Source organism: Xenopus tropicalis, chromosome 7 (assembly GCF_000004195.4).
Source record: "Xenopus tropicalis strain Nigerian chromosome 7, UCB_Xtro_10.0, whole genome shotgun sequence".
Taxonomy (NCBI): Eukaryota; Metazoa; Chordata; class Amphibia; order Anura; family Pipidae; genus Xenopus; species Xenopus tropicalis.
Window position 1 is genome coordinate 113826104 of NC_030683.2, and position 21847 is coordinate 113847950.

The 21847-nt window shown below is 42.4% G+C and overlaps 2 protein-coding genes across 7 annotated transcripts in view; one reads left to right on the forward strand and one right to left on the reverse strand.

Annotated features, from left to right (window-relative positions):
- Nucleotides 1–1369: 1369 nt before the first annotated feature.
- Nucleotides 1370–7093, forward strand: LOC105945156. Its single transcript, XM_012967499.3, has 11 exons — nucleotides 1370–2386; nucleotides 2971–3045; nucleotides 3624–3710; nucleotides 3925–3960; nucleotides 4680–4769; nucleotides 4875–4925; nucleotides 5142–5216; nucleotides 5325–5425; nucleotides 5615–5768; nucleotides 6029–6185; nucleotides 6525–7093. The coding sequence occupies exons 1-11, from the start codon at nucleotides 2122–2124 to the stop codon at nucleotides 6658–6660; spliced, it is 1227 nt and encodes a 408-aa protein (XP_012822953.2). The 5' UTR covers nucleotides 1370–2121; the 3' UTR covers nucleotides 6661–7093.
- Nucleotides 7094–12840: 5747 nt separating this feature from the next.
- The window catches only part of brsk1 (BR serine/threonine kinase 1), a 174176-nt gene continuing 165169 nt past the window's right edge, over nucleotides 12841–21847 (reverse strand). For 3 of the 6 annotated variants that reach the window (XM_004916304.4, XM_004916308.4, XM_031905838.1), the window contains 4 exons: nucleotides 20689–20812; nucleotides 19720–19900; nucleotides 18545–18634; nucleotides 12841–17403 (listed from right to left, as the gene is read on the reverse strand). In XM_004916304.4, the coding sequence (XP_004916361.1) occupies nucleotides 17180–17403; nucleotides 18545–18634; nucleotides 19720–19900; nucleotides 20689–20812 (619 nt within the window). In that variant the 3' untranslated portion in view covers nucleotides 12841–17179. The remainder of the gene's footprint in view (nucleotides 17404–18544; nucleotides 18635–19719; nucleotides 19901–20688; nucleotides 20813–21847) is intronic. The other 3 variants (XM_004916306.4, XM_002939241.5, XM_004916305.4) reach the window with 2 other exon arrangements.

The window sequence follows — 21847 nt, forward strand, 5'->3', positions numbered from 1 at the left end:
CTTTAATAATTGGCATAATTTTCACTAGCCAGAAGGCAACCCTACCCTACAATGCGGGAATAGAATAGGCCCATACTTCTACAACCAGACTCCACTGCTAACAAAGGGCACTGTATGAGAGCATATCCCTGGGTCAATACCGTGGAGTAGTGTTGGTTGGTAGAGTGACAGCAATAAAGCTGAAGGCACTTGGTACCTGCCTCATCAGTCAGTAAGGTAACATTTGGGATGTCTGAACTGATGGTTTTGACTAAATTAATGAGAATATGAAATTGATATGCACTTTCTTGAATTGTCTCTTTAAAAGGCCTTTTCAACTAAGCGATAGTTTGAAATATTAGCACTTTGAAGTGTATGCCCTTTCTAATTATTTAGAACCAGTCACTTTATTGAACCAATTAATGAATTCATGATTGGTATCATAGTTGAAGTGAACAGTGGGAGGCGGTTGGCTAAGTGTTTGTTAATTAAGGGGTTGTTTTTCTCTAATCCATAAGCATTACAGGCAGGGTCAGAATAGGGGGTGCAGGGCCCACCGGGGCTCCCGCCTCAGGGGCCTTGCAGGTGCCCCCACCGGCCATATCCCCTAACCCCCCCCAGGGGCCCCCCTAACCCCAAACCAGGGCCCCTACCAGACGTCCTCCCCGAGCGCGTATAAAATTAACACGCCAGAGGAGGAACAGTCGGGCAGGGGGAGTGCCGGAAAGGGTTGGACTGGGCCGCTGGGGCCCACCGGGATTTTTCCCAGTGTCCCGGCGGCCAAGTCCGACCCTGATTATAGGCGGCTGCCACTGCCTGTTGAGCCCTAAGCACAGTTCTGATAGGCTAGTGTATTTGACTCCTTTATGCAGCCACCAGCGTGAGACCCCCTGAATGGCTGAAAGCCCCCAAAATTTATCCAGCCAAGGGTTGTTAGGGACAGTCAATAGGGCAGAAATATAGGAACCCTCTTTCTGTGGTGGCTGAACCCACTGCCTTCCTTTGTTAAACAGTTTAACACCTCACTCATGGCTCCTTTCTTGTCTCCAAGTTCTGGCCAGAACACCTTAGTGTTGCAGAAGCTTGGTGGCACCATCATGGGTAGTAGTGGTTTGCGCCAATATTTTGCACATTGCACTGCCATAGTAAATGAGCCCTCTCATTGCTTTGTGACTAGACTCTTATCAGGGTTCTGCTATATATTTATTGCTGTAGTTCTGTTAGTCAAGATGTACATTTTACAGACCAGTTGCCTTGGTTGCCACAAAGTGCCCCAGCTAAATGACATTAGAAGCACAAGTGTTTGTGCTGAAGGAATTCACACATGTAGGACTAGTTGGGGGCCACATACATAACAAGAGGCGCAGCTCACTGGCACCATTTCATTCTAACTAGATGTGAAGTGGTGCCATTGACTGCATAATACAGTGCACATATGTCTGACTCCAATAACAGACACATTTGTTGCCCCCCCCTCACCCTGCACCAATAACCCACCTCTAACAGCCTTTCCCCTGGAAACTGCCACTTAAAGCCAGTAATTGCAGCTGTGGCCCCAGCAAAAAGGCTTGTGTGTGTGGCGTAGGAGCCCAAGGCAACCCTGTACCAGTTAGGGACATTAGTGATTTGGGTGAGGGTAATGGGAACCTGTAGTACATCACTGGAAGTGCCAGCCAACTGGTTGGTAATATCCGGCCATAAACAGACATGATTTGCATGTGAAGCCCACCCATTGTGTATTGGGGGGTGCGAGTGTCAGCCATCATGGCATCATAATGACAAGTGCTTTAGAGTGCGCTGCTTTCTCTCTGTGTGTCTCTTGCTGGGTTTATTAAAAACTAGAACATATTTGATAATGTACATAAAACACAATTTATGCCGCTGACATGTAATGTACATAAACCTACATAGAAACAAACTGGTTGAGGTTAAAATGTTTAATCTTTTCCCAGAATAATCTTATTTCTAGCTATGTTAATACCATCAGTCTAAACAAAGGGTCAGGCATTATGACATCACCATCACACAGCCAGTATAACATCACCATGACGACCATTGTGACATCACGAAGGTTTACTTAGAGTGTGCTGTTTCCTGCTGAGTCTCATTTTGCTTTTTGTTTGACTACGAGCAACAAGCAAAATGCTATTCCAGCATTTTTATATTATTTTTATTATTCTACTTTTATTATTCTTTTTAATATTCACTGATTCCGCTACTGTTCCTACATTAATATGCCTGAAATGTGCCAAAGATTTTGATAAAATTAAGGATGAATTTATTCACATATTTGACAAGGAACACAAGCTTGGATCTCCCAAACTGGATTTTATTAAACCAGTTCTAAAGAAAGCATTTACTGCTGCATTTGAGGGAGTTATTGCCAATATGGAAGAGAGGAGACTGGGTAAGTATTAGCTCTGTAACTAATATGCCCTGCCGGCAGCACTGGGCTTTTTCTATTTGCAGTATTTAATTATATTGTCTGTTACAAATGTATCATAATATCATGTTTTCTTTGTGTTTTTTATGGACAATATTTAATTTAATTCGAAAAAACACAGTTACAAAAAAAAAAACTAAAAGAATAACTGAAATTTTATAGCTTAGTTGTTCCCCATGATATTGTTGCCATAACAAAACCTAAATATGATAAACCCACCACAAATTACAATGAAGGGATCATTTTGTTGAGATTATGAATTTTTAACAAATATACTCTGAGGATTCAGCCAAATCCGGCAATTTCAGAATCTGCCATTGTAAAGTTTTGTTCAAATTTTAATTTCAAATAGGGTTCAAATTTGGTATTTTCTCCGAATCTTTTGCGGAGGATTCAGTATTGGTCCCAGTGCAAGAATGATGGATTTGGTGCTTTACTAAATAACCGAGTTACAGGCCTACAGTATATAAACACTTTATGGTCCCATTAATGCACATTCAGACCAACCCAGTATGTGAAATTCATTTTATAATCTGTTTCTTTTACAGATAATCGAGGGATAAATGAATTGGCCAACGAGTTTAGGAAAATAATGAAATCTATTAAAGATTCTAAATTGACAGGTAAGCTTAATTCTACTAGAAAGTGATGTTTATTCAGAGAGCACAAAACTACCATGAAACAGTATTCTAGTTGCTGGAATAAAGGAGGCCATACACTGCCAGATCCACCAAACAACTGGAACTGGATCCAATCCGACCCCCCCATGCACAGGGCCAAAGTAGACTGATCCAATTGTTGGCCCCGGGGTCAGTGATTGGATCATACACTGGGGCCTATGGAGGCCTGTCGGATGAGGATCACATTAATGCCCCCTAAATACACTATTTGCCCAACGGGATGTTTAAACCTGTGCAATTGATATCTGGCCACTTTAAGTGACTTTACCAAACAGATGAAAGAGACAAAATAGAAAGGTTCATCTTTTAAAAAGCGCTACATAATAATCCTATTTTATAGCTGTTTGGGTCAGATTTGTCCTGTTACTAATTCAACAATTCAATGACCCTGCCGTTAGGAATGAGAATTGCCCCCAACATAAAGTTGTATCTAATGCAAGAGAATGTCATTCTAACCAACTTCCCAATATACACAACTTCAGCTCTTTTTCTGAACTCTGCCTCTTTTTATGTTTATGCAGCAACCGAACTTATCAAGGCCATAGAATCCAACTTCCAAGAGCTTAAACGGAAAGCCGATATTATTGCTCAAAGGTTTGAGCAAGAACGTAAGTAATTTAACCTCAATAAATATCTGTACAGCTGTATTGTCTTATATATGCATGACCCCCCCCCGCTAATAGAAAGGATAAGCCACTGCTAAAGCAGATATGAAACATGTAATAATATATCCGCTTAATCTAAACACTTGTTTCTATGGGATATGTTTGACCTTAATTAACTTGAAATATTTACTAATTGTTCTCTGTTTTCCTTTTTTAGGTTCATGCCCCAATCTGAAAGGTGGCTTCAAATGTGGTGAGTAAAGTCTAATGCTTCAGTGACGGAGTAATATAAATAGAGTTTGGTTATTTAATATTATAAAGTGACTATTTTTATAGTATTTTTCCACCCATAGTACCTGGCGCATGGGGTATGGGTACCAGTGAGGATAGTGGGTACATGCAAGGTGACACACAGTACATGCAATACTTTATGCAATATTATATGGCACAGGTACCGCACTCATATGTAGGATCTTGTATGAGTAACAGCCATCTCCAATGATGCTTATACCCCCGTGCCCCCTGTCTGGGTAGAGGCCAATGTAACAGGCAGACTAAAGAGTCTTGTATTTCTGATCTTAGTGCTAATGATGATATTTACTGTACTTACACTGCTTATCCATTAGTTTATATTACAGTTAAGGATACATTACTATGTATGGCCCTGACTCTGCAAATGGAAAGTAACATATAGCCATTCCATCCTTAGAATATTCTTAGTGACTTATTCAGCGCCAGACTGGGCCCACCAGACACATTGAGGTCCCACTGACAAACATTAGATACAAACAGTTCTAAATGTAACAGGTGTCATACAGACCTGTGGGAGGGGTATAAGAAAGGGCTGATGGGATTAGTACTAGCTGGGGCCCACAGGGAGATCCCCCAGTACCCTGGCAGGCCAGTCCGACGCTTGTGACTTTAGCTTTGTGTAACTTAGTACTGATATATAATCATTTTCTATATTTCTAGGACTTCTTGAGCAAAAAATTATTCAGTGTGGCACATGCAAAGAGCAGAGTCTGTTGTGTGTCGGAGGCTCCACTGAGAAGAAATGTGAAGGTACATATTTATACCATACAGCTTCCATAAAACTTAGTAACGGAGTAGAGACCACTAAATCAAAAATTCATTCACAAATTAAATTATATATTTTTTTTTTCCCAGAAATTCTGTCCCACTGCCTGATGTGTGTGTGTCGTGCAGGAGTATGTCACCGTAAGTACTTACAGCTTCCACATTCATGTCTGAATACAATATAATATATACTACTAGCACTGGTTTTGCAATAACATTAACAAAGAACATTCAAATCAATATAAATGTACATTGGAAAGTTACTTAGAATCACAGAATCTTTCACCAAGCATAACCATTGTGGCTGTGCCTCTGCCAGGAATGAAAATATGAATCTATTCATTTCTATATCTGCAGACAGAATAACGAAGCAACCGTGCCAACCTTGCAAGGGCTACCAGAAGTGCCTCAATGAGGTGTTACATTGTAAAGGTGAGTTGTGTTCTCTTTTGGGTCTTGGTAGGGTTCTGGCTGGGCCGATAATCAGTCAGCACTTGAGAGCAGCTCATTCATTTTTATTGCAATATTTGTATCTTATAGATCAGGATCTCCGAGTTGCTGAAGGAGAAGATCTAAAGTTTGACTGCAACCTGAATTTTCTTAACAGCGTTGATGAAAAGTTTGAATTTGTTTTAGAAAAGGTAAATTGCCCCAATTCTCTATATACTGATTAATCAATTCATTTTTCCCATAGGAGGGTGAGGGAGAGTGAGGAGGAGAGGTATAAGTGTAAACTTTGTTAATGAAAGGCCTTTAGTTTGCCAATTTGTTGGGAATACTGATATTTGTCACTAACATATAACATGGTTTTACTATTTTTTGTTTTGTAGAGAGAAGAATTGGACGTCTCACTCATGCAGACCTCCAACAAACCGGACATCTTTATACACAAAGCCAACAAGGATGTTTCAGGCCGTTACAGCTGTACGGCAAAATCCAAAGATGCAATGTTTCCGATAAGCAGAGTGGATTTTACAGTAAAAGGTAAGTATTTATTATTAAATAGCACTGATTCAACCATGTGTATCTGTCTGTGGGTAGATAAAATGGGAATAAGTACAGCATTCAGGGTATTAAACACCGACCCAATATTTTTTGGTCCCATCTCAGATTCTCCTTGAAATTACACATAGTGAGGAGTCCTTATTACATACTATCATTCTAGAATATAAAATTTGTTATATTGTTATATTGCGATCTATTACCCAGTATAATAAATATTCATCTTTGTTTCTCATGTGTAGTTGTGAGCCCACGGAAACCTGAATCTCTGGACTCAGTTCCACCTCCTGCTAGAAATAAGAAAGATAAATTTAGAGATAACCAGATGGCCCAGGTCACAGTGATATGTGCTACTGTTATCATTTTGGCGATTACTGCATCGATAATGACCTGCATATGGTAAGTGTGCTTTAATTAACATTGGGAATTAGCCTGTGGCACATGGAATGATTCTCAAGCATTCCTCCTATTATTGATACCTAAAATGCAGTTTCTAAATATCCCAAATCACCCCTTCCCATTTTATTCCATGGGTATGGCCTGAGAATACTAGTACCGGCCCTTAATGTTCACAGTCAGCTGAAAAGGGCCAAGCTGGTGCTTTCATGCAATTCCTATTAAACACAAAGGGGGGTGGCAGGAGAGAATGTTTTACTAGAATTGAGTTTATGGGGAGCTGTGAGAAATAAGGTTAGACCCCTTGGAAGAAGCCTCACACGACTGTTTTTGATGTTTCAGTTTATATATAAGAGAAAGCCACAGAGCAGAAGAGGTTCGTGCCCAGAAGAAACCAACGGTACTGGAAGAAGTAAAGATCTCAATGGATAGTGAGAAGCCGGAAACTAGAGAAAAGGCAACACAAACAGATGTCTGAGGGCAACAGATATTCTGTTCCTCTATGGCTGTACCCCAACGTCATTCTGTTACGTGTATCAGCGCAGGTTAAATGCCACAGAAACCTTGATCCTATTCTGCCCTGAATACTTACACAGCGCTCTCTCTTTATACCCCCTTATTCTAACACTCAGTTGGTGAGGAAGGGCGATCGAGGGATGGTGGGCGGGTTGGGGGTATAAAGAGGGAGCAGACGCTGCTGTTGTGTATTCAGAGCTGACAGATCAGAAGATCTATAGATTGAAAGAAGATCTCTGTGATTATAAAATGTAACTATAAAATGAGCCTGTCCCACCGCTCATGGACAAGAAGCCAATGGGGCAGAACTGTTACTTGTGTTGTGGACATCGCAGAAGAGTGTAAAAAACTTTGTTTTTGTCTATAAAAATACAATAAACAATGTTTTTATTGTAGTTCTGTAGTCTCTATTGTATTTATTGGATGCTATTCTATGATAAACTATAAGGATCATACAAACTATTTTATACATCTTGAGGGAATTCACAAAAATGTTAGTAAGAATTAATTTTGTTACACCAGCGCCAACTCCAACCTTGATCCAGTGGAGAAAGTTATCAGGAGAAAGAAAGAGGGCTGGGCTGATGTTCTTCTGGTTGGGAAAAACATTAGAAACCTCAGATAACTCTTCTCACATCTTTCCTAAACAGTAAAATATCATGATGCCCAGGCCTCTTTCTTTCTCCTAAAAACTTCCTTCCACAACCAGCAGGTGGCGCTGTTGTAACACAAATAATTCATATTAACAGTATGTATTCCCCTTAACACCTTATCCTAAGCAAAACCAATATAAATTGGAAAAGTGCTTAGAATAGCACTTTCATCAACTTTATATTCACTTATTTTAAAATTTTACTTAATAATTGGCATAATTTTCACTAGCCAGAAGGCAACCCTACCCTACAATGCAGGAATAGAATAGGCCCATACTTCTACAACCAGACTCCACTGCTAACAAAGGGCATTGTATGAGAGCATATCCCTGGGTCAATACCGTGGAGTAGTGTTGGTTGGTAGAGTGACAGCAATAAAGCTGAAGGCAATGTAAATATTGAGACTGCAGCCACTTGGTACCTGCCTTATCAGTCAGTAAGGTAAAATTTGGGATGTCTGAACTGATGGTTTTGACTGAATTAATGAGAATATGAAATTGATATGCACTTTCTTGAATTGTTCCTTTAAAAGGCCTTTCCAACTAAGCGATAGTTTGAAATATTAGCACTTTGAAGAATATGCACTTTCTAATTATTTAGAACCAGTCACTTTATTGAACCAATTAATGAATTCATGATTGGTATCGTAGTTGAAGTGAACAGTGGGAGGCGGTTGGCTAAGTGTTTGTTAATTAAGGGGTTGTTTTTCTCTAATCTATAAGCATTACAGGCAGGGTCAGAATGGGGGGTGCAGGGCCCACCGGGGCTCCCGCCTCAGGGGCCTTTGGAAAACCACAGTATCTGGTGGGTGCTGTATGGCAAGACCCATACAAAGTCATCCCTGCTAGGTTTGTTCTTTAGGCCTTCTGTTTTATATTCCAACTGTTAAAGAAAATGTTGGTGGTGGCCCAGTTGCTTCATATAGGGCTGCTGTGTTGGTCTGACTCTTTGGTCCAGGTCATTGATCTAATATGTGAATTTGGCCACTGCTGCCATCAGTGCTGGATTTCAAGACAGCGCGCCCCTAGGCCTCCTACCTCAAGCCCACCCCCCACGTGTGCACACATACACATTATAGGCTCCTTCTACCTCGCTAATTCCTACAGACACCCACAGCTCTGCGGAATGAAATGCTCCAAGTGTCTATAGGAACAAAAAAAAAAAAATCACAAACTTGCCGCCCTAAGTTTGGGCCTATGTGGCCTTCCCACAAATCCAGGCCTGGCTGCCATTCATTCCTTTGTTAAACAGTTTAACACCTCACTCATGGCTCCTTTCTATGTTGTCTCCAGGTTCTGGCCAGAACACCTTAGTGTTGCAGAAGCTTGGTGGCACCATCATGGGGTATCCAAGGCTTTAGCTGGACCTTTGTAGACGTTTTCTGAGCAACGTTTCCCACTATTTATTTAATGCTTAAAGGTGCAGCCAAGCATCCAGCCCAGCCAGCTGTACTCTTTCCCTCCCAGGACAGTTCCATGATGAACATCACTGATTCCCTGGCTGAAGAACAGCCCATTTTTACGGTTTAGATGGTGTGATCTGAATTGTTTCTGGACAGAGAACATCAGGGGGTCTCATAAAGACCATGCATGTCCATGGCACATTAGAAAAGCGTGGATCTCCTGCATGGATCTGCCACACTGACTTGTTCTTTCTGTTTCTAAAGGCCAGTATCACGAGGAGCACTGTCTCAGCTATTCTAGGAACACTGGTGGTGGGAAACCCTTTTAGATAAATGGATATATATTTCTTTATATATTTCTGACTGTTGGGGGGCCGGACTATAGTTTGAAAAAAAAAAAAAAACATGAATGAATTCCCAATACACAGTGAGCGATTGTGATATCACTCCATATGTGCAACTGCGCTTCAGTTTGCGTGCATCGCTTTCTATGCTATTCTGAAGCATCTCAGGTGTTTTCACACCACTTACCACTACATAACAACCCCTATGTGCTATTACATATACAACTGTGACCACCATGATGTGCCCTTAACCGTACATCCTGGACCTTTGCACCCCCCCCCCCAGATAATCAGATAACCATGCAGGGTCAGAGTGGGGGGGTTAAGGGCCCACCGGGGCTCCCTCTGTAGGGCCCCCCACCCAAAGTCCTCCCGAGTGTGTACATTTAACGCATCAGGGGAGGAGTGGTCGGGCAGAGGGAGCACAGGTAAGGGATGGGTCTGGGCCGCCGGGGCCCACTAGAGCCAGGGCCTATTAGAGCCGGGGCCCACTGGGATTTTTCCCGGTATCCCGGCGGCGACCTTAATACTCTACACCAGAATGCCCCCACATTCTCCTAGCCATGCCCTGTGTGTCCCCACTCAGCTTATAAAACATATCACATACAGCTCAGCCGGCGTGTCTCACTGCTCCCTCGGGGGTCCTCAAACTACGGCCCACATAGACCTGTCCGCCTCAGCATTGTCTTCAGCAATGCAGCGTGGCGGGGGGGCGGGTAAAAAATTGCGGGGGGCCGTATCCAGCCTGCAGGCATAGTTTGAGGACCCCCGATTTAAGCAGTAATATAGGACATGTTTTTTGCACTTTACTCCCAGTCCCTTGGGTTGTGCTACTAGAAATTAGCACCTTCTTATGGATACAGCACTGACTATGGTTAGCAGCACAGTATTCATAAGAAGCTGGTCAGTATGTGGGCAAGGTGCAGGGTAATTATGTATACGCCCATGGGTAGCCTTGAGCCGGCACTGGGCCATCCCATGAATAATCTCCATCATCCGGTGGAAGCCTTCACAGAAAAGCTGTTTTAGCAGCAAAGAAAGGACCAACTTCATATCAGTATAATAACCATGGTTAGAAAATGGCACGTAGGGCAGGGAAGTGTACACATACTTTTGGACTGAGATGATGGGACCATTCTTAAAGGAAAAGTAACACTAAAAAATTTTAACTAAAAAATCTATTCTACCCTGCCCCAATAATTGCCCTATCCTACAAACCATTTATTATTTTGAATGCTGTAGTACAAAATACCTGTTAAATTTGGCTTCTGGTCATTTGAAGAAAGGCGATGCGGCAATGCAGGGGAAGTATCAGGGGAAGCAGCCACTATGCAGCGATCGATTGATTGAGCCTAGCCTGACTCCTTCCTATACAGAAGGAAGGCTAGGCTAGATCAATCGATCGCAGCACAGTGGCTGCTTCCCCTGATACTTCCCCTGCATTGCCGCATCGCCTTTCTTCAAATGACCAGAAGCCAAATTTAACAGGTATTTTGTACTACAGCATTCAAAATAATAAATGGTTTGTAGGATAGGGCAATTATTGCAATTATTGGGGCAGGGTAGAATAGATTTTTTAGTTTTAAAAACTTTTAGTGTTACTTTTCCTTTAAAAATGTCCTTTTGTACTTCCCATTCCGTGATGGTGCAATTTATGGCTTGTGTGTCTAGAGCAGAGATCCCCAACCTTTTTTTACTCAAGGGTTGGGGAGCCACACAAGCATGAAAAAGTTCTTTGGGGAAGCCAAATAAGGGCTGTGATTGGCTATTTGGTAGCCCCATGTGACTGCTGGCCTGCAGGAGGCTCTGCTTGGGGTAAAACTGTGTCTCTGTGCTTCCAAAACTTGCCTCCAAGCCAGAAATATAAAAATGGCACCTACTTTGAGGCCACTGGGAGCAACATCAAAGGGGCCCCCGAGCCACTGGTTGGGGATAATTGTCCCTTATGTGGGAATAACAGAGGTGAACAACAGTATTTGTTTCTTCCAGGCAGCTACACCTACGGGAACCAGAGGCCATGCAGCCACATACTTTGTAATAGGGAGCTATTCTAACAGCCACAGCTGCTGATTGGCCATCGGCATTCATAGAATGGCATCAGTAGGGCTAGCAAACCAATAATTAGCCAATATGCACGTATGGCCACTTGTATCTGCTTATCAATGTGTTTGGGTGCAGTCACAGATGCTCCGCTAGGCAGGCCCGGATTTGTGGAGAGGCCACAAAGGCCTGGGCCTAGGGCAGCAGAAACCTGGGGGTGGCATGCCGCCCCGCCGCACCAAAATTTTAAAATTTGTGTTCCCATACGGAGCAATGGGGAATTCTCCCCACTGCTCCATATGCAAGCTTGGGCTATGCGCGCGCGCACCCCCTAAACACCCCCCGCTGTTCGCGCATGCACACTACCGTTGTTCACGCATGCGCACTGGCGGGGGGGGGGCGTGCGACCGGGGGCGGCCGGTTTTGAAATCCGGCCCTGCCGCTAGGGGAATGCTTAGATTCAAAGGATAAGTAAACCTTTAAAGGAGAAGGAAAGGTAAAAACTAAGTAAGCTTTATCAGAAAGGTCTATGTAAATACAGCCATAAGCACTCACAGAAACGCTGTCATCTGTCAAAAGATTTCTTGTGTCTGTAATTCATGTGCCAAAGACACGCAGCTCTCCAGTCTCTCCTGCTCCCCCCTCCCTTAGGAATGTGGATCTGAGCCAATCAGCAGGAAGCTGACTCATAGTCTTACAAACTGAGCATGTTCACTTGGTCTGGGTGTCGGTGCAGGAGTGAGTCATTATGGGAACTTTCTTTACACAGCTCAGCGTTTTTTCCCTATGAGGCTTCTGATCATCTGAACAGGAGAAATATGGGGAGACTTAAGGGCACTATTGAGAGAACTGAAGGTATGCCTGCAGCTTGAGATTAACTCTTTACTAGCCTTTCCTTCTCCTTTAAAATAAGTTGATGTAAAATTGATGAGAGTGCTATTCTAAGCAATTAACATAGGGAGCACCAGGTTCCCATTAGGGCCCTATACATACCACCTGATTTTGCGTCCCTTAATGCTCTTGAGCTTCAATTCTGGAGGTGAAAAACCTCTAATACATTGTAAATGGCTTGATTGGTAGATGTAGAATAAGATTGGCGCACCCAGTGTACCCCAGTAAATTATTAAGGCTCAGCACACTGCAGCTCCTTTGGATCATTATCCACTTTCATCAGGTCTTGTAACCAATAGCAACCACTTCAACTGAAGTATTTACAGGCTACCTGTATTTGGGGGGGGGGGGGCTGCTATGGATTGTGAGACATGGGACAAGCTTTGCTTCATTTATTACATTACCCACCCAATAATTATCTGCTCCTTTTTTTGTCCTGATAAGGGGAAAGTAGCAGCAGCCCTGGGCCTTTTAATCATATAAAATCATATACAAAACTATCACAACAGGAATGTGATTATGGCCTATAACATTTGCTAAGAACAAAGTGGTACACAGCGCCCCCTGTAGCTGGAACCAAACGAGGAGCTGCAGATTTCTATGTGTTTTTCCAGTCGAACAGCAAAAGAAATAAACCACTAGGAAACTTTTTTATTTTAATTTGGTTTTTTTTGTTTTTTTAAATTTTACCATTTGTGATTGGCTTTAGAGCATTGTGTGAGCTAACAGAAATGGTAAATGCAACAAAATGAGAAAGAAAAGGAAAAAAAAAAAATGAAATCTTTCGGTAAAAGTAGGGGCGGAGCCAGAGAAAAGAATAAATGTATATATAATTTACAGGATTACACATTAACCCTTTCCGTGCCACAGGGTTGCAATGCAACTGAAAGTGGGGGGGGGGGGGGAGGGTCCGCATAGGCTCTTCAATGTCACATTGGTAGTAATCTAAATAACATGTCGGAGGTGTCTCTCTGGGCAAAGGAAGCGGCAGTCGGGGCGGGGGTGGAAGACAGAGGCATAATTTGGCATTTTACATACAATCCATCCGAAGTCATAGGCACGCCCGCATGCTTAGTAGCAACACTAAAATAACAATGTTTTGCTTTTGTTTCCATCCCGTTGCACAAACCTTGGGAGAATATCCGTTGGCTCGTCGGTAGGCAAATTCCGCTCTCAATAGAGAGAGGTTGTTTTATAAAAGGCAAAAAAATAAAATCCCTAAAACATGACAAATTACAGTAACAGTACAATTAATATACAAGTACAACATTCTCTTTAGTTTTCCCAGATATGTTATTATTCCATAGAATCAGCCCGGTCTGGCACGGCACTTGGGCGCCCAAATTGGACAAGGTCTTGGCAACCTCACCTACAGAATGGGTCTTCCCATGCACGGCCAAGCTTTACACTGCAAGAACAATATCAGCTTTTGTGCGCCCCATTCATTTGCACAATCAAGGGGTTCTGGATGGAAACATCTGTAGGGTTGAGGGCTGGACATTCCTGGAGCATCTACACAGGCACCAAGCTTTCCTCTGATCTACACTGTTGTGGAACCAGGGAATAGGCCGGGGCTACTTGATCCAGAACTACCTGGTTTATCTATCAAATTTACATGCTATGGCCATACTTGTGTCAGTAGCAAAACCTACTTCAGGTCTGGGATTCAGGGGGTAACATACAGTTAGCCAGTAATTGTATGTAAGACTGGATGTTTCATAGGGCTACAGGCCTCCATTCTTATGCTACTTTATACAGTTCAGCTGTACTTTAGCTGCCAACTGTCCCTGTAGACAGTAGACTGTAGCTTTTTCTTCCTTAGTGATGAATGTTTGAGGAATCCCAATAATATGTCCTATAAAGTTTGTCCCAATCAAGAAGCAGGCATTTGCCCAACAGCTTGCTAAAAATATCCTTGACACGGTTCAGACATGGCAAAACCTTCACAATACAATATGTATCTTCATAACATATACATGCAAAGTGGTGATGTGTAAACCTGTATAACCGACCCACAAAGAGGCCCCTTTCCTGGTCTGCACTTGCCCATTCCCAATACAGCACTTGTGTCCATGGTGACAACTCAATGTACATTGATAGAAAACATTACTAAAGTCTTAAGTGAGAACCATCCGGTTTACAGAAATTCATTATGAACAGTACAAACAATACATGAAAAGCACGGCCAGGGGGAGACATAGCATAAGGCCTCAGGTAGGGTTGAATCCAGAGTTGCCCAATGAGCCTTAGAACTTACTGCTGCTTTAGCTTAGCTGAACATTGTCTAGATGTGATTCTGATCTGAGTCAGTTAGATTTGAGTTTTGTTCTGTTGGCCTAAAGTCACCAGCATGCAGAGGAGGCCTAAAGTCCCCAATATATGAAAGAAGAACTGGAAACCATGCAGAATATTTAGTTGTAATGTATAATTAATAAAGCGGCTTGGAGAACACAATATTGATGAAGTCAATGTTACCTCCCTACAGAAGAACCTTAACCTGAACCGTCGCTGTTTGCCTTATTCCTTATAATCACTTTCCAACCAGTTTTGGAAGTGGTCTGACAGGTAATAAAGGATCATTAGTTACCCTAGATCAGTGGCTCGGGGGCAACATGTTGCTCCCCAACCCTTTAGACGTTGCTCCCAGTGGCCTTAAAGCTGGTGGTTATTTTTTAATTCATGGCTTGGAGGCAAGTTTTGGTTGTATAAAAACCATGTGTACTGCCATTGTAGGATGCCAGTCCATATAGGGGCTACTAAATAAACAATAATGGCCCTTATCTGGCACCCCAGGAACTTTTTTTGATTCTTGTGTTGCTACCCAACTCTTTCTTACAAAAAAAAGGTTGGGGACCCCCACCCAAGATGCTACCAATATCTAATAACAAGCTTATGCCTTTCCATAGCTTTCCCTTAATTGAATGCATTGGTAAGGTCATCACATTGTTGATATTTGTTTATTTTTCTGAATACATAGACATCCCACCCAATGAGTGAGTGCAGTAGTTTCTATCACCTTAGGTGACACTCTCCTATTAAAGGTTTACATTCATGTATTTCACTGCAATACAGTGCCCTCCGTATAGCAGCGACTTGGCCGGGGGGCACTGTGTTCCCCCCTTGTGCTCTCCGGCTGTGTGCTGAACGGCTCTCTGCTGCATAATAAGTACAAACACTATATATTCAGCACCATCTAATCATAAGAAAGCTACCCAGCACACCGGCTGCCTGTCCACCACCCCATGATGCTCTCTCCCTTTCCCTTGCACAAGAACAGAAGGAAGAGTGAAAGACAAAACACTTTAAGCTGGGTTTTTGTTTTTCATTTTGAATTCTGGCTTAATACTCTTGGATGAAAAAAAAAAAGACAAAAAGGATATACATATGCTCATAATTCCCACCACATATTAATCAGCCATTCCTATGAGTTTTCCAAAAGAAAAGTTACATTATTATTTAAATAAATATATATTTATATATTTGTATCACAGGTGCAACCAGAATGACTTTTTTCTTTTTTTTTTACATTAAACATGTGGCTGCATATTAAACAGAAAAGAAAAAGAAAAAAATAAAAGTACCAGTGTTATCACTGTAAGATCACTGTGGCATTATTATATATTATGGCACTTTAGGGATTAAAATGTCATCAATAAATCCCACACCAGATGTGCCTTATTGCCATAGTAATAACATTATAGCAGCTGATAGGGAAAACAAATGCAGACATGTGAGTCTACCAAGGAAGGTACAGTATTGGGTTTTTGAGAACCGCCCATTTCGAACCCTCTAGGGGCCCAAATGGGTTTCCGCTAAGCTGCAGCCCCCCCCCCACCCCAATCTGCTGACGACCCCTGCATTCCCAAAGGGGTACAGACTTTGAACATCTGCAGTGGTTACTTATCACATTGTCTCATTCAAATTATTATTACTCTGTGTGTGTGCCCCTGAAATATATCACACAAGGACAACATAAATAGTTGCATACATGAATAGGTAAGCAAAGATATATTCGGAACAGGCAAAAAGGAAGGAAAAAAAAAAAGAAAGAAAAACGAAGACTAAATGTTTAAGAAACCATTCAGCAGTCAGACAAAACAGAGGAAACGTTCAGTTTTTGAAGTCGGACCTCCGGCACTTCCAGCAGAGGGTGAAAGATGGACCCCAAGATTTGTTCTGTAGGTTACTGTGTCTGGTTTTCTACAATGGCACGTGTGGTTTGCCCATGCAGAGATGATAGCGGAAGCCCTTTGATGGAGAGTTTCAAAGAGCTCTTATTTGATAAGATGAGGCTCTCCTAAACTACATTTAATAGGAGCGACCAAGATCACTAGATATACAAAGGTCATAGAACCTGATGGTACTTCTAGTAGTGAGATATTGCCATTACATACATGTGCAAGGATATGCTGCGTTCACACCGGGCCAGTAAGTTCCAGGAACTTGGGGGTGGGGGGGGGGGTACAAGATGCCTATGGAGTTCCAGGTTATAAAATGAGAGTTTGGGGGATGTGCTAGAGAAGGGTTGGGTCTTTTGGCGTCAGCTGCCTTTGAAAAACAAAGAACAGAAATAGACAAAAAAAAAACTGAAATGAAATAGCCCCACCCCCATTTTCCACATAAATAAATAAATATGAACATAAAAAATAAAGAAAAATAAGTTATTCATGGTAAATGTCAGTTTCTTCGTACGTTTTTGTATCCATACTATTTTATTTTCTTTCCCCGCTTGCTGTGGTTTTTTTGTTTTGTTTTTTTTTTTTTGTCATTTTTTTTATTTTTTGGAAATATTTACAGCTTCACAGTAACGCCAACGTTTGTTCCTCCCGGCCAATCACACGCTCTCTTCTGGATATGTGCTCTTTATTTTATTTTTGTAATGTCCGTGTACTTGTACGTGTCTGTGTAGCGATAAAGCTAGTCAGCTCTGCTATGCGTTCCAGTCGGCATCCTTGTATGCTTGGGAGTAAGGGTACACCTAGGGCAGAATGTACATGTATGTGCCTGTTAGTGTACGGTAGGCGTATCCATGTGAGTTTATTTTCGCTCTGACATCGGGCGCTGTTTGCTCTTGCGTTGCTTTGTTCATTTTATAGTGGCTGTTCGTGGTTGTGCCAGACACATTTTCTGGCTCCTATGTAAAATCCTAGGTCATGGCTGTGTTTGCGTTCCATTAGATGCCAAAAGTTTCTTGTCCTTTGAGGAACCTCTCCGGTGGTGCTCGGCCATGTCAGGCTCCGAGCGCCGGGAATTCTGGCAGCTTCGGGTTGGGGTACCTGGGGGCCGGCTCTGCTGTCCATTCTTCTCATCTGGTGGCAAGAAGAGAAGGTGATCCAGGGAACACTCCATCTGGGTTCTTGCTGTAACATTTGATCCTAAATGAAATCATCAATTGCACTTATCTCTTGCCATAAGTCACACCTATTTATTCCATTCCCTCCATGCTCTTCATACAGAGCTAGAAGCATGCTTGTTATTCATCCCATTCATACACAGTGTTAAAGGGGAACTGTTACCAAAAGAGTTTATTTGTGTCTCTAAAAAATATGCAGTTATATGTCATTCTACATAAAAACCTGATTTATCTTATATTTTTGTTTTTCAATTTCTATGGGGGATGTATCCCTTAAGATATTAAGGGAAATATGGACTGTTAAATTAATTTTGTTACAACAGCGCCACCTGCTGGTCAGTTTCTGACTATGATCCAGTCGAGGAAGGAGAAAGAAAGAGGGTTGGGCTGATGTGAGAAAAGTTATCTGAGGTTTCTAATGTTTTTCCCAACCAGAAGAACATTAGACCAGGCCTCTTTCTTTCTCCCTGGACAACATAATGGTTGGAAACTGACCAGCAGGTGGCGCTGTTGTAACAAAATTCATTCATATTAACAGCCCATATTTCCTTTAATGCCTTGGAATTGAATAATGAATGTAAAATGCAAAATTGCTTAGAATAGATCCCTCATCAGTTTTACATTCACGTATTTTAAAGTTTTACTTTAAAATACACAGATGGGTGTTACAGTGTTTCTCTGTCTCTTGGCCACCCAATATCAGAGAGACCACTGGCATGTTATACAATGTAAATATTTATATATATATATTTATAGATTAGAGATGGGTGACGGCACTCACCCCACTCAGTCCTACATAAAAACCTCACTTTTTCACTTCATCTGACGTCACCCATCTCTAATCTACATTCTACTACTTCTCACTGGCACCCAGGTAGCATCTAATACTATTGGTGTGCAGCTTAATGACTGTTTGTATATATATATATATATAAGGGATGTCCAACCTACAGCCCTCCAGCAGCCGCAACTTTCAACATGTGAGAGAGGTTTCTGGGAGTTGTAGTTTAACAAAAGCTGGGTTTCAGGTTCAGACATCCATCACGTATATAATACCCCCTCAGATGGGGGCCCCAGCCTTCCTGCATTGTCAGGGGTCCCCTCCTTTCTTATGACAGCTATGCTTTGATATTAAAAAACAGTAAATCTATGTGAATACTCACCTGCCAGGGCCTGAACTGAAGGCTGGTCATGTGTGCTCAGCAGTTGTGCCTGAATTGTTTCTACTACCCTCTTAAATCTGCGGCTGGGACCTAAATCCAAACAGAAACATGACGCTGTCACTCAGAAGAAGCCAACACTTTCCAACAGACAAAGCAAAAGCCATGATGTCATTACAGTCAAAATGAGCAAATCCGCCCAATGGCACACAGGGAATTCTGACTGCTGCTACTCACTGGGGACCATGTGCCACTGGTATCAAGGGGAAGAATTACAAGTCATCCTTTACAGGGAATTAGTTCCCCTTTAAATGTTTATGGGTAATATTGCAAAAATGAAATGTAATCTAAGCTTCATCATAGTGAAATTAAAAATTCTGTACCATTTCTGATCAAGTTAATACTTAACTATCTCCCCCCCAGCATCTCACTCTCTTCATTCTCTCTTCATGGAGGAGTCAGGAGTCAGACTTTAAGAAAATAACTGACTGTGTGTGCCAAACTGTAACCTATAGCCCGTGCCTGACTGCTAAACAACTACCGTACCTACCGTACCTATGTACTAGGGTTGGAGGGCCGGGGTCAGTATAACAAATTTACCGGCAATATAGTAAATTGGTAATAACTTGTCAATCTGCCCCCTGGCCGGTCTCCAATACAATACTCACCTAACTTTATATTGTTTATGTCTTGTCTGGCTCTGCCCCTTTTATGTCACCCTGTGACATTACTGAACCTCCCATTTACATCATTGCCCACCCATTCATGACCCCACCCCCTGGTACAGATTTTATGAAGAGGTGGCAACCCTACTATGTACGCTTGGCACCCATGCCCTCCTCCTAAACAACTACCATATCTATGTCAGCTTGGCACCCATGACCCCTCCTAAACCATATTAATGGTTGTTTCAATAATCTATTACCAGTTGTTTTGTAGATGGGAACATAAGGGTTTTGCTCTAGTACAGGGGACATTGTGCACACACTAGTAGGGCTCATTTATAAACACTGAGCAAATTTGTACCTGGGCAGTAACCCATAGCAACCAATCAGTGATTAGCTTTTTTCAATTATCTCTAAGTAGAAAAGTGAAAGTAAACATCTGATTGGTTGCCATGGGTTAATGCCGTGGTGTAAATTTGCTCACTGTTTACTAATGAGCCCCAGGTACTGTACCTGATATTAGAGTGAAGGTCACAGAGTATATTCCATTCTCCTTTTGTGCTTCAGCCCCTTCGGAATAACTGATGTCCACTTGAAACTTGACAGGTTTTTGAAACACAGAGGGACCCCCTGATGACTTGTACTCTGCTCGGAAGCTGGTCTGGGAAATCACGCTGTGACTTAAACTTGGAATCTGAGAACAAAACAATACAAAGACGAGGGTCAGTTGCCTTTTATAGGGCGACCTATTATTGGCTGGGTTTGCATGTGGTGCTGCCATACTGAACATGATCCCAAATCATTTCAAGGGTGTAAATGCCACTGTAAATGTTTGAGAATCAGTTGCCTGCTCCCCCACCCCCATAAGCAATAAGGAACATGAGCAGATTATACTGAGGTACAGTATTATTGTTTACACATGGCCGTCATACTGGTTGTAATTGTGCAGGCCAGGCCCATACAGTATATATTTCTGGGGGCCACAGTTGTTGCTTGGTTGGCTCTGTCTATTTTCGCTCCCTTGTCTCTATAGCATGGACAGACAACTTTCTACCATCCACAATTCTTCTGCATTCAGCAGTGGCGTAACTATAGAGGAAGCAGATCCCGTGGTCGTGGGGGACCCGGGGGGGGCGCAGGGTCAGCTTCCTCTATAGCCACTTTTCTACAAGGAAAATTTGCGTGCCCGCTGCCTTTCTAAACAGAAGCAACAAACATGGGCTTGGAGGGAGGGGCGTGTAGTTGGAGTGTGTGCCGGGGCCCTCCCAAGATTCTTTGCTTGGGGGCCCAGCAGTACTTTGTTACCCCACTGGCCTTAGATGCTAGATGTTGGTAATTGTGCCACTGCAGGAGTCTGACTGATACCTCTGTCTCTACTACTACTTGTGTAGTAGTACTTATGTTTTTTTTTGTATAAAACCAGTGAGGGTGGTAATTGTGTTTCTCATTTCTCACACCGTCAGTGCCACTATTAATACTTACTGATAGGAAAGCATGGACAATGTCGGCTTTAATGGAGCTAAGAGGCTTGTCTTTAATGACCACGAAGATCTGCTCTTCTTTATCCAGGTTGATGAAGTTTCCAAACCAGGACTTTTTAGCAAGCCTGTGAAAAAGAAAAAAATCCAAAAGAGATGCATGAGATGATATCGGCACTGACCCATCAAACATAGCCAGACTGTATCCACAGCACCAAGAGGGACTGGGCCCTACAGCACCAAGAGGGACTGGGCCCTACAGCACCAAGAGGGACTGGGCCCTACAGCACCAAGAGGGACTGGGCCCTACAGCACCAAGAATAGTCCTTCTCAGTACCCTATTAATTATGTATATGTGCTGGAGCTGAGCTTGCATTAGAAAAAAATGTATAATTCATCTCAAGCTAATAAACATTTAGCTGATTATATTTCAATACTAAATATTCCCAACTCCAGAACTGCGCCCAGTTATTTCCTGTGGGGCTTGAACACTGGGGTTTAATATTACTGCAAAAAGACCATTGCTGGACACAATACCCATTGGAGCCCTTCAGTTTCACTTCCAGTAAAAGCAGGAGCCCCAGGGGGGGTGTGGGGACCGACACTGATTAAATACATATGTCAACCCCACATTCCCTTATTCACATGGGGTTCACTAGATGGGACATTCCCTAATGTATTCCCTGGTTTCCCACTGACTGCTGACTATTTACTGAATATGCCAGTATTGATAGAGGAGATCAAGCCATGACTCTTGTACCTGGGCATGGGGCCGTGACTTTATACTCTACTAGGGCACTAGTTCCAACTAAGAGACCATAGGGCTGATTCACTGAAGTGTGTTAAAAATTTTATTGCGTCTAATTTTTCGCGTCTTAACGCATGATTCACTAAAAGGATATTTGCGTAAATTTAGACGCGATGCTGTTTGCGTTATTTAAGTTGCGAAGACTATTTTCGTGCGGTATTTGACGCAACGCACGTTAATTAATGCAGCGCACTACTTATCGCGTGCACGCCATATTAGCCATAATCACCATTATGTTCGTAAGACTACTTTTTATGAAAATGCCCATTTCCCTGCAAACTGGCGGCTGCATCACTCTGGGGCCAACACAGACTTGAATAAATCCCACTGCAAAGTCCATATTGTGTTGCCAAAA

Bases quoted from the DNA above. Each gene is read 5' to 3' on its own strand.
- LOC105945156 (XM_012967499.3), top strand. From the start codon at position 2,122: ATGCTATTCCAGCATTTTTATATTATTTTTATTATTCTACTTTTATTA. The intron at 4,926-5,141 runs GTAAGTACTTAC...CTATATCTGCAG, and splicing joins TCGTGCAGGAGTATGTCACC to ACAGAATAACGAAGCAACCG. The intron at 6,186-6,524 runs GTAAGTGTGCTT...TTGATGTTTCAG, and splicing joins TCGATAATGACCTGCATATG to TTTATATATAAGAGAAAGCC.